Source organism: Mus caroli, chromosome 4 (assembly GCF_900094665.2).
Source record: "Mus caroli chromosome 4, CAROLI_EIJ_v1.1, whole genome shotgun sequence".
Lineage (NCBI taxonomy): Eukaryota > Metazoa > Chordata > Mammalia > Rodentia > Muridae > Mus > Mus caroli.
Window position 1 is genome coordinate 50515198 of NC_034573.1, and position 17278 is coordinate 50532475.

Sequence of the window (17278 nt, forward strand, 5' to 3'; positions counted from 1 at the left end):
AGGCATAGGTATATAAGCAAGGCTCCACAGAGGCCCATTAAATCCCAAGCTATGCACAGAAAACTGTCCAGAGTAGTCCTATCTAGTATAGGAGGTTAGCAGAGGCCATATGTGATGGCCTTGTTGTAAAAAAAAAAAAAAAAAAGAAGCACAAACAATTTAGAGCTACCTGCAGTGTGTCGGACAGAGTAGCAATCCATGTAGAGAGGTGAGCTATGCAGAGCTCCAAGCTAAGATTATGAAATCCAGTTTAAATAGAATCGAGTTAGGAATGCTCGTGGACTGTCTGATGCACTCTGCTGGTTTCAGGCCCGACACAGGTGTGAGCCAGCTCAATGAGGGAATATTCGGTTTAAAGAATTCTGATCAGGAAGAGAGGAGAAGTGCAGGGTACAGCTATATTCAGGAATGAGTATGTCTGGACCAACTATGAGGGACCTGAACTGTGTCCCTGCAGGTTGGGCATCCATTCTTCTGTGGTCACAATTCTGGTTAGCATGCGCCCATGTCTCCATCAGGAATGGGGAGGCAGTGGGTACACTGGATGCAGTACCCTCGATGCTTGGCAAAGGTCCAAGCATAAAGTGAGTAGAGAGGCACATTCGCAGGAAGACAGACAGGAGGCAAAGGAACACATTGAGCAGGAGAAAGATTGAAGACTGGAGGGCACAAAGACTCAGTCTTTTTCAACAGCTTCTGAACACCAGAGGGTAAGAGCGGTAGGTTCTGCCCCTAGAGAGCAGACCCACAGACCCCCACTGTAAAGTGTCAGCAAGGGAGGAACACTGTACAACCTTTGAATGTGGAATGTCGCCGGGACGGGTAACGTTTGCTAGGCTTCCTCTCAAAGGTGCTGGTTCTTCGCAATCTGGAGCCGTGTGTAGCTTGATATTCCGTCCGTCCACTGGGAAGAAAATATTGGTTGCACATTAACCCCAGCAGCAGCTCTCGGCGTACTACGGCTACTGCCGTTGACTTTTTTTTTTTTTTTTTCATAAGAGCTCCAGTGTGTATTTCAACTTAACATGAAGTCTCCTGGTAAAGACATGCTAAGTTTAAAGCTCCTATTTGGAAATACAGCCTCCTTTGCCAGGCCAGGCACAGGGGCAAGAATCTCTGTCTATCAAAGGAAAAAAACCTGCAACGTAAGTATCAGCCACTTGGTTTCTCAAACCAAGTAAGTCTGAGTCCTTGAATCCTTTGATGAAGAGAACATGGATTAGATATAGAATAACCTTTCAAGGAACACCGTAGAGACATTGAGCATGTAACATCTTCTCCCAGGCGGCTGCAGTAGAGCCCCTGACCTAAACCTTGGCTTCCCTTGCTATGCACTGGAGGAAATGTTTCTAACTTCATAAAGGCTTTCCAGATCCCACCACTGTGAAGGCAGCTGCAGCTTCCAGGAGGGGAGCTGTGTTTTGCTGATCCGCCCCTCCCTGCTCCAATCCAGTTACTCTTGCCTGGTGGCTTCTCAGATGGAAGGAGCCAAATGCTACCTGATCCAGATGCCTCCAAGGGGCAGCCTCACCTCCAAGCGACCCTTCCTTTTTCATGTCTCCTTGAGGAACAAAGGTCACTAGGTCTGAGCCAATTGGAATGTTTCTCCCCAGCAGGGAAAAGCCTGCTTACTCTGGCAATCTCCTGGACTGCCCTCCCCACCCAGTTCCAAATCCACATGGATACGGGCAGACCGCAGCGGCTCTGCGAACCTCTGCATGCTGACATTTCCATCCTCCTGGGGCCTTGTGATGCGAATCCTTTTCCTCAAGGACTTGGTCTTCTTTTCCCCTTCCTTGGAGCGTTTAAAAAATACATTCAAACAAAGACCGTTCTTTAAACAGAGGCACACAGCCATTTCCTCGCACAGTGGATAAATCTGAAGCGAGCAGCACGCCTGGCATTTTAAACAGAGTTCAGGGACATGCCATGTGTGGGCAGAGGTTACGAAACCAAGCAGAGTTCTCTATCACGTAACTCGGATTCTCAGACTCCAAACAGGAGTTTAGAATGCACATTCTAGGCTGGAGAGATGGCTAAGCGGGTAAGGACACTGGCTGTTCTTCCAGAGGGACCAGGCTTGACTCCCAGCAACCACACAACAGTGCTCTAGTTTTAGGACATCTGATACGTTCTCTGGCCTCTTCACATACACATAAATAAATGAAATTTTAAAAAAATCAAAATGCACATCCCAAGGTCTGATACACATGTGTACACTCACAGAGTCTGAGCACAGAGGCTGCGTGCTTTCACTTCTCACAGATGCCCTGGACGTTTTCATGCACTCGTCTTATCCTCAAAAGCAAAACTATGTGAGAATAAGCTCTTTCTTCAGGCTCTTTTCAGAGCCAACACACACACACACACACAGTTGACACTGGCATGTGAAAAGAGACAACAGTGGTGAGGAATTTAAGAACTAGTACTGGGGAGGTGGCTCATCCAGTAACGTCCTGGCTCAAGCATGAAGGTCTGAGTTCAGATCCCCTGAACCCACGGACACAGCAAGGTGTGTTTGCCGTCTGTAATGCTAGCACTGCGGAGGTAGAGAAACCTCTTTGGAGGTTTCCAGCCTATCTCAATCAGCAAGCTCCAGATTCAGTAAGAGACTCTGGCTCAAAAACAAAGATGGAGAGCAACTGAGGAAGACGCCTACCTACGTTAGTCTCAGGTCTCGACAGACACATGCACACAAGGCATGCATATGAGTGTATGCATATATATATATATATATATATATATATATATATATATATATATATATCTCCACTGGAAGACGTGCAAACAGCAACTCACACACAGAAGCACCAAGGCCAGGTGTGTGGGGCACACATAATCCATTTGGGAGGCAGAGACAGGAGGATCATAAGTTCTAGATGTGCCTAGGAGAAGATATGAAGAAGAGAGAGGAGACAGAGAAAGCACAAAGGAAAAGCCAGTCTGGCTGATGCTACTCTACGGCTCACTGGCTGTTTGAGAGTCTGAGCCTACTGCAGGAACACTGGATGTGCTTCAGTAAGGCTGCTTCTCGGAGTAAGAGTAGGCTGTGAGGAGTTCCAGTGCAGCACCATCTAATAAAACCTCCTGTAATGATAACCTGTGCTGTATCTGCTCTACTCATAGGCAGTCACTACCTCATGTGGCCGCTGAACACCAGCTACGTGGCTGGATGAGACCAAGGAACTATAGTTTTCAATGTATTAAACAGTCATCCTCTTCCACAGCTTCACACAACCAGTGGCCACGGCACTGGACAACACAGCTCTAGCTATAGGTCAGATCCTGGCAATTTTGTCATTAGACTGATGAACGTTTACCCATATATCTAAAACATTCCGGGCTCAAATATTTGCAATATCAAATACACAAAGAGTTCCAAACTGGGGCACTTCAGATACAGGCTCTTCACCCCCAACTCAGCTCCATTTTATCAGGAAAGTGATGGAAACCAACAGAGGTCATAATAGACCTTAGCAAGGAGGTGGGGGCGGGGCAAACAACCCACATGGCCGGACACAGATCCATTGCCACACTCATACACAAAAGAAGAGCTGTCATTCTCTGAAACACATGGTCCATGTCATAAAGCAATTGCCAACCTGAACCGGAAGCGGGAACCCAGCCGGATGAAGTCAGATCTGGCGGACTTGCTGTTGCTGGGTGTGCGCAGACGGAAGAAGGCATGGTGCTCCACCGCACACTTCCACAAGTGCTTGCAGGTACGCGCACTGTCCAGCCTGAACACGAAGGTGTGCTCTTGCTCACGCCCCTGAAGGAGGGAGCAAAGGTCACAGGGATGCCGGTGAGCGGCAGCAAGGAGGACTCTGGGGAGCAAGACCTACCTGGTCATCATCTTCCACTACTACGAGGGTCAGTTTGCTCTTTTTAAAGTCCATTTTGGTGATCTTAGGCCTGGTCAGAGAGAAAGCATTTTAAAAAGGGCAGTCTACAGCCAAACCGTCTACACATCAAACAGGCTCCTTTCTACTTATAAAAGCTTAGATTGGTAAGAGAAGAAAATCATCATTCATTCGTTTAAATACGATTAGCTAGACGTTCAGTGCACTGGCCACACATCCACAACGACAATAGGATGGTGTGATTTTTTTTTTTTAAAGCAAATCTGGGTGTTGCAAATTCCCCTCAAAATCATCCATCACATAGACTTTCCAACACAAGAAAATAGGAAAAGACATTTTTAATATTAGACAAAACTAAATTACCAAAAGAATAAGCCTATTTTGTTAGCTCCTTCAAAGATTAATATGCCTGTCGGGGTCAGTCCAAGAGAATATTCACAGCCATCTCTTCCCTACAAACAAACGAAGTGACAGTCGGTAGAGGGTTCTAACAGGTCGTCACAGAGAAGAACGTAAAAACAATTTCCTCACCAAAATTTACTTTGTTGGCACGCTATACATTTTTCAGAAACAGCAAAATAAAATGAAACAAACATACACAGTTCTTACCCTGACAACATGCATGTCCACCCCATACATTTCCAGCCACTTCGCTTTGTTCAGATAGGAGAGTTCCGCCTGGGCAGGGCTCTTTCCCCTTAGAAAGACCAATGGAGACACATGTAAACTAGGACTCACACACCAGTAGGGGTGTGAAGGGCCCGCTATGTGGTAGAGGGTCGCGCAATAGTTATAGCAATGGAGGGTGCAAGTTTGTAAGGATGGGAAACAATCTCCAAGCACCCACGGTTGACAGAAATGGAAGACCACAGGATGGTGTTTCTTAGAATAACCTAAGAAAACAAGAGCAGGGGCCTAAAGCAAAGGAAAAGCTTGTTCCTCCTGCCCTTCCTCTGGGAGAAAGCAGGCTGCGTGTAAAGGAGTGGGCGGGGCACGTTGACTGTACATCTGCACACTCCCCCATCACTGGATGAAGACACATCATGACATTTTTTATTTTAAAAGTCATCATAGGAACTGAGAGACATGAAAAGGTCACACTAAGTGCTAGTTCCAAGAGGAATTATCAATGGGTAGTTTGTGGCCTGTGTGTGTGTGTGTGTGTACATGTGTGTATGCATGCATGTGTGAATCACTGGGAAACTGCCTTACTGGTCCAGGCAAAACAAAAGTAAATCCATTAGATTAGGATGGTGGCAGAAGGGAGACATGGAAGATATATGTCATGCTGGCTCTCAGTGTACTGAGCACACTTCTGGACATGTAGTACTGCATGTCAGTCACATGGTCTCAATGATGAATATTCTTTCACCACAGGGTGTCAGGCCAAGTGTGAGACCCACAATGTCTGTGGTCCTTCCTTTCTCTCTTCTTCAGATTTTCAAATACTAGTGTGAAGACAATGAGACACCCTGGGGGTTGAGCCCCAACTCTGAACATGGAAATCATTTATGCCACGTTAACGCGCTACATAGAACTGAGAGGTCCTTGAGGTGGTTTCATCCATATTTAAAGACTGCTCCTATGATTAGATTTCATGCCTGCCGCAGGAAGCCAGGGATGGACCTTTCAAAGGTGTCACCAGGTTGGTGTTCAAAAGTTTCACACTTTAGATTCAGGCATTGGGAGGTAGGGATGCTCCATGTGTATTTCTAAAAGGTTTGCCCAGAACAGTGGTTCTCAACCTGTGAGTTGCAACCTCTTTGGTGGTCAAACAGCCCTTTCACAGGGATCGCCTAAGACCATCAGAAAACACAGATATTTATATCATGATTCATAACAGTAGCAAAATTACAGTTATGAAATAACAAAAATAATTTTATGGTTGGGGTCACTACAACATGAGGAACTGTATTAAAGGGTCCCAGCATTCGGAAGGTTGAGAACTACTGTTCTAGAAAGCTCTGTTCGGGAAGAATAGGACCTTATAAGTGCAGTGTCTCCTCATTATCCACACTTGGGGTGTTACTAGCAAGCAAGGATCAAATCGGACAGGAGCTGTATGTATTCCCAAGGTAAAAAGCAGCACGGCTTGACCTTTGCACATTTCTCAGGAAAAAAGGTAACACACGGGTCTTTGGGAAACAGGTGTGAAGCACAGGAGAGAGGCTACAACCCAGAGCTGTGGCTTTCTGGTCATTGACTGAGCCTCTCGGGCACACTGTGCTGCGGAAGGCAGGCCATAGTTTTGTCAGAAGGGTCTGACAAACACACAGCACAGAATAAAGAAGCAGGTCAGACCACGAGAGAGGCGCACGGAGGTACCTGTACTCTTTCCATCTCTGGAAGATATCGAACTCCATGGCTTCTGTCTGATTTGGGATGAACCGAAACTCAGACACAAGCTCGGGCGTGTGTTCCGGGAGCTCACACTCTCCTAGCTCCGCTGTGCAGTTCATAGAAGGGAGGAAAACGGGAGACGTTGAACGCGGGAGACATTGAACACTTTGGGTTATTACTGCAACCAAGTCCAGAGGCATTCTTTCTGATCATAAAGCACGAGCCCCCTCATTATCAGGTTCCCTCAGAGTCCCCAAAGTCATTCTAATCCGCCATCTTAGTCATCCCTGGCTTTCTTCTCAATGCTTCTCCCACTTAGGGAAGCCTGGCTCACATTTTCCCCAGGAAGTGGGAATTTGCAATAAAAGGCAGTTGCAGGCAATGGGGATCTGCCCATAAGCATCTTTTACACAGGGCTCTCATTAAGCAAAGGGCAGAGCTGCACTTAAGTGTTTGCATGGCTGGGGAGAGTGGATGAGGAATTTGGTGCGTGCAGGATGCAAGTGAGGGATCCAGGAGCAGCAAAGGAGGGTGAGCAGGCTGCAGGAGCAACTGCGGCAAATCAAGCAGAACGGAGAAGGAGAGAAGGCAGAAGGCTGCTGTGCCAGAGAGGGAGAGCAACAGGAGCCTGCCCAGGAAAGAGCCCAGTGAGCACTGCATGGCTCCTGTTCTTGCCAGGCCGCAAAACCTGGGCCCGAGGACAAGGTGGCCCTATCCCTCCAGAGCGTGAGTGAGAAAATCCACTTTCCCCACCCCACCCCTTCAGAACTCAGAATAAAAAGAACCTCCCAGTTTCCTCTAAAACCTGATTACAGTAAGTGTGGACTTCAGGCTAGCGGGCATAGATGTCACCGTGGGGCTGGATCACCACGCAGACCTGCATGCCCACCCAGGAGAGCCCAGTCGCTGCCTCCATTTCACAAGACCCTCAAGAATGGGTGCACTCTCCTTGGAGAGACAGCGAGCCACAGCACTTGTTTTGAATGTGGAAGCAGAAGACTCATTTGGTGGGCTCATTAAAGCATGACATCACTGGGCCCTGTACCCAGAGCTGCTGATCTTGGTGTGGACCCAGACCCAGAATTGAATGTAACTGTGGCTGACCTTCAACTTCTGACCCTCCTCCCTTCTCCTCTGAGTGCAGCACTATGCCTGATCTTATGTGATGCTGGGGAGGAAACTCAGGACTTCATACATGCTAGGTAAGCACACTACCAATTGGGCTGCATCTCCAGCCCATCGAATTTGCACTTCTAACAAATCCCCATGTGACACTGACATAGCTAGCCCGGGAATGGGAGAAAACCTGGAACCTGATGTCTCAAGACATCGGATCTACCGGTGTACGGAGCCACACATGCCCCGGAATCGGGGAAAACAGCAGCTCACTACATATCCAGTATCTTTTCATCACCCCATTGGGCCAGCATGTGCTTCTGAGGACCAAAATCCCACAACCCATCTTTCAGGAGAGGGACTCCATTTGACTTGCAGAATGGATAAAATGTCCCTGTGGCCAGGTGTGGTGTGTCACATCCTGAAATCCCAGCAATGAGACGGCCTATGGTAGGTGGCTCTTGTGCTCAAGGTCAGGGCAAGACAAAGTGAGACCGAGCCTCAAAATATGAAACAAAACAGTCCCATTCCTGCATAGGAAGCAATAAAATCAAAGTCAAGGACACTGTGCCTTTATAAGACAATGTCAGGCAGAGAGAGATGGTCTGATAAATACTTCTCCATTGGAATGCCACCCTCCACATCACTGAGACCCAGACATAAAGGAGTCTGGGTCAGGGCATGCAGCAGCCTTTTTGTCCAGGCAAGGAGACACACACTAGAAATCCTGTCCTAGAAACAAAGAATAGCCAGAAAAGGGGGTAAGGCTGGGTTCTTCAAACTGGAGACCACCACTGACCCTGGCCCAAGAGGTCATTGTGGAATGGGTCCTGGCAAGCCTTAAGCTCTGTATAGTCTAGAGAGAGATTCCTTTGGTGTCTCCTGTACCCACAGGCAAACATGACTCAATAAGACCCTGTGTTTACTGGTGTCCTGAAATGGCAGGATAAACTATGCCAAAGACACCAGTAAGAATGAAAGCAGTGTCCCCTCCAGCCTCAGTTGCACTGAAGCAGGCCTGAGGAGCACCCTGGTCCCCACTCTGCCTTCCAAGAACAAGCTGAAAGAACTGGGCATTCCAAGAATCGCCTAATTCTGCAGCCAGGCTCCGGCTCCATGAAGGCTGTAGCTCAGATGTAAGAGACTAAACTCCAGCTCTAAGCAGGTGTCTGTGTGCCCCAGGCAAATCACTGAGCTGTCCCAGGGCCAAGATCTCTACCCGAAACATGGGAGCGGTCACACGAACAAACGGGCGATCTCACGTTCCTTTTACCCTTTCACTTGGATAAATTTTCAAATCTACCACTCATGCATTCCCCAAAGAGCGTGTCCTCCACAGAAGGGCACAGCATCTCAACTCAGGGGACGAGATTAACTCAAGAACAACACTAAGATATGCCTGAAAAGCTCAACCGCCAGAAGGAACTCTGCCCTTCATTTTTTTCACACCACAGAGTAAAGCTAGTGATCACACAGGGGGGCTCCTGGCTTGGCTACAGAGGACAGCATAACACCGTGGGATGACAACCTGAGAAGGGCTTCTCTGCATGTCCCTCAGTCTTCCAAGTATTGATTCACACCTGGCATAATGATCATTATTAAATTACACTATAGGGATGGGTAGTTTCTCCAAGAAAGGCTCTCCTCTTTTGCTCGCATTTTTTCCACTCTCATCTTTGCTGCTTTTACAGTCTTGCTGCCGCTGGACCCGTGAGGACAGGGATGTGCCTCCTCCTCAAATCACACAGGACAACAAGACAGGCTTAGAACACTGTGCCAACAGCCTCCGGAGGAAGCTTCTGCAGTGATTAATGGCCCCAGGCCTGACAGGGTGCTTGGGTGCTTTCCTTTCATTAACACCACCCTGACAGATCCTTCGGGGCTGCCAAGCCTGTCTAGGCCTCTTGCAGCTCAGGAACCAGTGTACATGAAGGCTACTGTCTGTACTGGTAAAATTTGCATCTGACCAACAAAAGAAGCCAGGAACACTGCTGCCCTGATCCCAACTCTGCCTACACCGTGGCACTCACCAGGAGGCCTGCTGCATCAGACTGCACAGGGAGAGGAAGCCTGTAGCTCTGCATTGGACACAGTTGGCTTTAGAACGAATCGTTGTTACCGTTACCACCAGGGCTCTCCAACTACACTGAGGGTCTCTCCAAGCTCATCCCTCTGTTCACTCTACACTTACTGAGCATCTGCTAAGAGGTGACTAAGGACTAGAAGTATTCAGGAATGGGAAAATGCACATTATCCACAAAACATCTTTACATACATAAATGTGACACCACAAAGTGACTAAATATAGCAAGTAGGGCCAGTGATATTCCTCAGCAGGTGAAGGCTTGCCAACAAACCTGATGACTTGAGTTCAAGCCCCATGACCCGTGTCTAGAAGAGAAGGGATTCCTGCGAGTTGTCCTTTGATCTATGCACACACTAAATTAAAATATAACAAGAATACTAAGAAACAACACACAATAAGAATTGGTATTATTCTAATCTGAGTTACATTTCTTACCAAAAAAAAAAAAAAAACCCAAACCAAAACTAAACTAAACTCATTAACAGAGGATGTAGGTGCTGGTGGGTGGTGGTCTAGGACATCAGGTCCTTTCTTTGACCTGCCTGACTGCTGTGCTGACCTACCCGGAGTCTGTAATCAGTGTGACCTGATCTTGTGATACCTCTCAGATCAGCTCTTCTTAAATTAGTAAACCATGAGCCGGTGAGATGGCTCGGCAAAGTCAAGGCCCTTGCACTAAGCCTCACAACCTCAGCTGCGTGTCCAGAACCCACACGTGAAAGCAGAGAACATACTCTCCAATGGTGTCCTCCGACCTCCATGAACATGCGCACACGCACGCACGCACGCACGCACGCACGCACGCACGCACGCACACACGTTAAAAAAAAAACTGTAATTAGAAAAATATAACAGTACGAGCCGTATCTTTTTATGATATTCACAAATACCACGAGAGGAGGTGTCACAGATCATAACCCAGCAAAGCACTGACAAGCACGTGCTCAGGAAATCCCATTCTCTTGGATAGCTCAGGAGACTCAAGCACGTATTTCTAACTGAAATGCACAGACAAACAGTTAATGTGGATGGTCCTGCAGGCAGACCTCCTGCCGGCCAGTTCCCACTTGCATGCTGGTGAATTCAGCACCTCTTGGCCAAGGCCCAGACAGCCACTTCTCCACAGGAGCCTCCTTCTCCTCTGCCCACTCACTAATGTCACCACCTACCCTCGGCAACAGCCTGAGTCCTCCCACCGCTTCCTCACATTGAGGCTCAGGCACTGACAGGGCGGCTGCATTCATTGTGTGCACACCCACCTGCCCATTCTTACTATGGCTGTTAAGTCTGTTACGATAACAGCCCTCACCCTACCCCCACCTAGCCCCACTCCAGTTCCTTCTTTCCATGCAGTCTTTCCAAAATACACACCACCCAGGCCTGCTGGCTCAAGAACGTACAAAGACTTGCTGCTGGCCCCATGAAGTTTATAGTCTTTAAGTGGGACCAGGGGCTGTTCTCCAGTTCACACTGTGACTACACACTTACTGTCCCTGTGACTTTCATTACTGTTTGTTTGCTCGCTTTTCAGGGTTTGTTTGTTTGTTTGTCTATTTGTCTTTTTCTGGGATGAGGTCTCATGTAGCCCAGACTGGCCTCAAACTTGCATCCAGTTAAGGATGACTTTGGATTTCTGATTCTCCTACCACCACCTCATGAATGCTGAGGAGTAAATTCAGCCGAGTTATACCTCGAGCAGTCCCTGAGTATCCAACCCCACACCCACACATAAGGTACCAGGCATGGAACCCCAAGGCCTTGTGCATACCAAGCAAGAGCCGCACCTCCGCTCCTCTGTACTTACACCTTGTTCTTGAAGTCATCCTCCGCCCCACATCCCCCATGGACCTCCCTCTCCCCAGCCTCCTGTGTATCTCTGCTGCTAGGGAACTGCCATAATCTCTATGTGCTTTCCTGGGCAGACTGCGAGCTCCTGGGAACTGAGACCACATCATGTGCCTTTACATCCTGGGAGAAGGCGGGGCCCCGGGCTTGGCTGGCATACAGCACGTTCTCACTTATGGAAACAAAAGCAACGACTTCAAGATGCGAACTGTCACGAAGGATGAATGTACCTTGCAGACAGAGGGCAGCTAGTTCCACGGCCGTTTCATAGGGGCACTTCAATCTTCGGGGGAGAAAAGAGAAATGAATATTAAATAGGAAGGTTACAGTTATAACCATGTAACAACGTCCTGTAAAAGTCAGCAGCATCTAAATACGGCTTCTGATGCTAGTCCTTCATAGTTGCAGTGTCTACATTAAAGAACACAAACTAACAAGGCAGTTCTCCACATATCTATCCACGTATACGGTCTACCAACCATGCAGATGCCTCCAATGAGTATGGAAGGAACTTGGGATGTTTGGGAAACAGAATAGAAACCTTTCCTTTGTGTTGTTATCCTGTTTATTTTCTCTTGATACAGTCATTTGTCTTTTCGAGCTGCCTTCAAATCTTCCTTAAAACAAAGTCTTGGCAGTAATAACCCACACAACAGCACTGTACACAGGACTTCTAAGACCTCTAGATGTACTTAGTATCAGGTCCAACTGAGGCAGACCTACTGATGCAGTAAACCCTCTGGTGAAGCCAGCGCCCTGATCCCCATCTCTTGTGAGCCTTCAGCATCCCGCCCAAGGTCTTCCTGCTGACAGGAGGCAGTGCTGGCTCAGAACACTGTTTCAATTACACGCTAACTAGCTGGGTAGGAGTAGAGACAAACTGCGAAGCACGAGACACAGATGAAGTACCGCCATCAGTGCTTTTACAAACTAAAGGCAAGTTCTAGAGGTATGGGGCCTTTAGTATGATGAGCACAGCATGGAAGAGATACAAATATACACATACTCAGCACTCACCAACCAGAAACTGTGTCCCATGGCTGAGTAAGGCCAATATATACACTGTACAGTCTACTCCTTCTATTACCTCTCTGCAACTGAAACTTTCAGAGTGTATTTTCTATGAAGAATTTACAAACACAGAAATTACATTTTAGTTCAAATTTTACTTACTTATATAATCGATTTATATTTGGATTTGGTGTTTGAGACTGGGTCTTACTTTGTAGCTTTGGCTGGCCTAGAACTCACTAGGTGGACCAGGCTAGTGTCAGACTCACTGATGCCCTCCTGTCTCTGCTTCCCTAGCTCTGCAATTCGAGGATGGCAGAAATTATCCATTACATTTCTTTCAGATTACATTTAAAATCAGAACATATTCCTGTTGGCAATATCAGGTACTGATCTTAATATAGCCTCAGGTGTTTTTTTTTTGGTTTTTTCGAGACAGGGTTTCTCTGTGTAGCCCTGGCTGTCCAGGCACTCATTTGTAGACCAGGGTGGCCTCGAACTCAGAAATCCGCCTGCCTCTGCCTCCCGAGTGCTGGGATTAAAGGCGTGCGCCACCACGCCCGGCTCTCAGGTGTTTTTTTGTTTGTTTGTTTGTTTGTTTTGTTTTTTTAATGTAACAAAATATTCGATAACTCTTGCTGGAAAATGATAAAGACTAATTTTTTTTTACATTTATTTATTCATATAGATTGTGTGTGTGTGTGTGTGTGTGTGTGTGTGTGTGTGTGTGTGTGGTAGGGGTGCATATACATACCATCACACATGTGCAGAGAACAGAGGACAACTTTCAGGTCCCAGGGATTTAACTCAGGTCTTTAGGCTTGGCTGCAGGAGCCTTGACCCGCTGAGCCATTCAAAATGTTGTCAGCCTTCTTTCTCTACTGATGCCCCCTCAAAACCAACCACTTCTGTGAGGATGTGTTTTGTGCTTCATACTCACTGCAAGCCTAATGCCTTGGGCGTAAAGAGCCTTTCAATGAGATGAGAAATCCACAGCTCTGTCTTACAGGTCAGACAAGGGCCTCTTTACATTGCTTTAGTGTGCTGGTAATGAGCGAGACTTCCTAAACTGCACAAACACAAATTGCCATGTGTATACATGCTGACGGTGTGTGAATGGGGCAGGGATGTGGCAGGGAGAAAGTTGTTCCCAAACACACATCACTCAAGGTCCTCAATGCCCTTGGAAACACTCCAAGCCATGTAGGAATCGCTGTAAAATGGGAGGAAAGTGACAGCAGGACAAGTATCCAACTCAGTTGACAGAACCCGTGCACCGTTTGAATTTGGTAAAGGGGCCAAGGGTAAAGGGTTAAAACAGTGCAGTGCTGAGGTATACTATGCCCCACGCTGAGGTAAGAGTTAGAACAAAAGCATACTTACTTTCCAGAAAGAATGTCATGCCTGAGTTGTAAAACAAACAGGTACCTGACAAACATATACAAAAGTCAACAGAGGGGAACCCTTCCCTTCCCCAGCCGCCTCCAATCCCCAGCCTCCCATCACAAGCACCCCTGCACGTGCCCTGGATTTCTGAACTGTCAAAGGGAGTCCAATGCAAATGAGGAGGGAGGGAGTCTCCTCCTGAGACTGTGGAAAGGCATCCCTGGTCTCAATGGGCTGGGAACCCACATGGGGAGCTGGCAAGACACTTGTAGGATGGAGCTCCGATGCAGTCGGATGTGACTTGCAGGGTGGCTTTGGTGCAGGAGAGTCTAGCCCAACAGGCACGGAGAACTCTGCACCGGCATGCGATGCATCCAAGAAAATGGGCTGGGTGGAACCACTGAGCGGGCACCTGGCCAGTTAAACCCAGATCCAAGGGCTTTTCAAAAAGTCTACACAGACTATAAAGTATCTGCTACAAAGGGATACTTTTCTTCCTGGTGAAGTTTAACTGCTGACTGTCTTTAAAATAAACACACACTCATGCAAACCATTCAACACACACACACACACCTAGAATTACCCTACAAAAAAATTACAGGGATAATAAGAAACAAGGAAAAAGAGACAAAAAGCATAAGGAGGGCTCACCAAGTTCAAGTAAAAGCCTTTTATTTCTAGGAAGAGGTGGCCACCAAAACCACTTTGTACTAAACAAAGCCTGCTACACTCTAGGCCTATAGAGTCAGGATCCTACACTTGAGAGTGGAATCCTGTTTGTTTTTGACTCACATATCTGCCTTAAAAATTATCTGCTCTGTTGACAGCTAGGGGCAACGTGTTTCATAAAGAACTCCAAAGAGAAATACTGAAGTTGCTTAGTAAGTGGAACCTTGGAGACCATGTGGACAAGCCCTTTTCTGTAGAGCTTTTTGTAGGAGACTTTGGATGATCCAGAAATCAAAGTGGGCAGGAAGGCTAAAGGTTCTCTCTCATTCCAGAAGGTTCTGCCTCTCAGCAGATCCTAAAGTATAACTTCTCAAATTTAGTATGCTGATATGTATAGTCACACCAACTATGGCATGGTGGCCATGTGGCTCCCATGGAGAAACCCTGGAGGAAAAGCCCCAAAGGCCTTGTCATGGGCGTGAGTAATAACTTTCAAATGTCACTCCTCTCCAAGTTGCTGGCCATCAATGTAGACCACCCATCAATGTGCAAGTCACCGCTACAATACAGCACATGAAAAATCGGTGACAAGGACACTCCAGGGATATCAAGAACTCCATAAAGTATTCCACAGATGGAAGGGAAGCTCCGTATCCCAACCCCTGTTTACATTCTCCCTTTCTTCTATACTGATTCTAAAATTCAAGAAGTAAACACAGGCACTCGCAACATAAAAATAACATAAAAATCACCAGTGGGGCTAAGAGATATAAGTGGGTCCTAACAAAGTCTTTGGTGACAGAGCTGCTTATGTGAGGGGTTCCTCTAATTGGAACAATCAGAATGTCTTGCAAAACTTCAAAAAAAAGAAGGAAAAGGAAGGAAAGAGGAAAAGGAGGAGGAGGAGGAAGAAGAGGAAGAGGAGGCAATTCCTGACTAAGGAACCTTCTCCCGGTATCTGCTTTTGTTGGTGGTCATGGAGACGAAGACAAAACGCCAAAGATGAGCCTACCACTTCCCAAGGTCCAAGAAAATTCGTATAATTTGGTTCATATGAAAAATACCAAATTAACCAGACTTGTGGATTTTTAATAGGGTAGAGGAGCCCAGAGAAAATGCGAGTAACTTCTGCTTAGAAACAGAGGACCAAAAAGATCAACCCCCTGACTGAGTGGATTCCCCCAAACTGGCCGAGGCAGGGGCTACTGGACAGACTCCTCTCTGCTGTCTCCTACCTTGTAAATTCCTCTCGAAGGTTGTTTGGTTCCGAAGAATAGTATTTGACTCGAAAGTGCAAGGCATAGGCAGGTCCCACTGAACATTTGGAGACAGAAAGGTCAAGATGTCTGTCCCCCATCAGACAAAAGGAAACACATCCCACTGACAGCAAGCTCACTGCTCCGTCTGGAGTTGCAAAGATGGGACCAAACTTGTAGGTTTCCTGGGAAGATTTAGCTGGGGACCTCATCTGGCAGGAAACCCTGCCTGGGTGGGTTACAAACAGCCGGCGTTCCCCTCTTATCTCTGACGGGATTACTCCAAACTGGCATCCACATTCTACCAAGTACAAAGTGGGCTGGAGGCTAGTGTGACACAGGAGCAAAGTGCTCTGCGTGTACAGATACCGCAAAAAACACCGTAAGGTACTTTTAAGAGGATATGATCTCCAAATGATCTAAGCATAAACAGCATTAGAAAACCATGGTTACCACACCTGTAAGGAATGAGCTGGAGCCTTCCTGCTTCCTACTCCCCATCCTGAATCTGCTTTGAAACTTACTTGGCAGTGAGCAAAGGGGGCGACAGGTTTCTGAATAGAACATTAGTCAGCTCTCATTGGCAGGGGTGTCTGATTTGAAATGAGAGCACAGGTGGGTTTTAATATCTACCCAAAGTACTCATTCAATTTTAAAGCTCTACTTTTTGGTCAGTTTACAGGAAGTAAAAACCACCCATTTAACACTGGATCTATTTACCAATCAAAAGATCTCAGAAATCTTGACAAAGCAGTTTACTGTCAGTTGTTTTTTTTTTTTTTTACAAAAGGGAAAAAAAGGCATGAATAGAGTGGAGTCTGTGTCTTACCTTTCATCTGTTTCTTTATGGGTTTCGAGTGATCCAGCCAGTGCTGAAAGAAAGACAGTGTTTCTTTAGGAACCAAGTATGCACCCCTGGAGTTCCTCTCCTCTACAAACCTGGGTGTACTCACAAAGCCCTGAGACTTGAGTCAGATCTTGAATTCCTCACTGGAGATCTGCAAACTGCTAGGTATGATACTGGAAACTCCTTTGCTCAGGATGGGGAGCTGGCTCAGCAGTTAGGAACCCAGACTCAGTTCTCAGCACCCACATGGCAGCACTACATCACCAGCTTCTAAGGGAGACCTGATGCCCTCTTCTGGACTCTGTAGGCACCAGACACATATTGCACATGGCACACATACATACATGCAGGCAAACACTCATACATATAAAAATAAAATAGGTATATGTTTAAAAAGTCTTTGATCACCAATGACTGGGCCAACTTGAGACCCATCCTAGGGGCAAGAATCAATCCCTGACACTATTAATGATACTCTGCTATGCTTGCAGATAGGAGCCTCGCATAACTGTTTTCTGAGAGGCGCTACCCAGTGGCTGACCAAAACAGACACAGAGACATAAAGCTGGGATGAAAGGTGTGTCACATGTTGCCCGTACCTATGCTGCTCTTTACCTAAAAGTATTTCTGTACCAGGGTGGCTTGAACCAAAATTCTGCTTGATTCTCATCTCCAGGGATTAAAAGTGTGCACCACCGTGCCTGGACCGAAGCTTTTCCTTTTAGATATTAAACCGAAAAACCCGGAATAGTGATTACGATCTGTCCCTTGTCAATTTCACAAATACTTGTGTCTCTTTACATCCATGTTAAAACAATAACCAAGTAATAATAATAATAATAATAATGGTAAAGTTCTC

The 17278-nt window shown here is 46.8% G+C and overlaps 1 protein-coding gene across 5 annotated transcripts in view; it reads right to left on the reverse strand.

Moving 5' to 3' along the window:
- The window catches only part of Epb41l4b (erythrocyte membrane protein band 4.1 like 4B), a 150715-nt gene that overhangs the window by 79664 nt on the left and 53773 nt on the right, over positions 1–17278 (reverse strand). For all 5 annotated transcript variants that reach the window (XM_029475979.1, XM_021160258.2, XM_029475978.1 and 2 more), the window contains exons 3-12: positions 16402–16444; positions 15552–15630; positions 13645–13689; positions 11481–11533; positions 6189–6309; positions 4473–4560; positions 4227–4315; positions 3846–3915; positions 3603–3772; positions 795–904 (exon numbers count right to left, since the gene is read on the reverse strand). In XM_029475979.1, coding sequence (XP_029331839.1) covers positions 795–904; positions 3603–3772; positions 3846–3915; positions 4227–4315; positions 4473–4560; positions 6189–6309; positions 11481–11533; positions 13645–13689; positions 15552–15630; positions 16402–16444 — 868 coding nt within the window. The remainder of the gene's footprint in view (positions 1–794; positions 905–3602; positions 3773–3845; positions 3916–4226; positions 4316–4472; positions 4561–6188; positions 6310–11480; positions 11534–13644; positions 13690–15551; positions 15631–16401; positions 16445–17278) is intronic.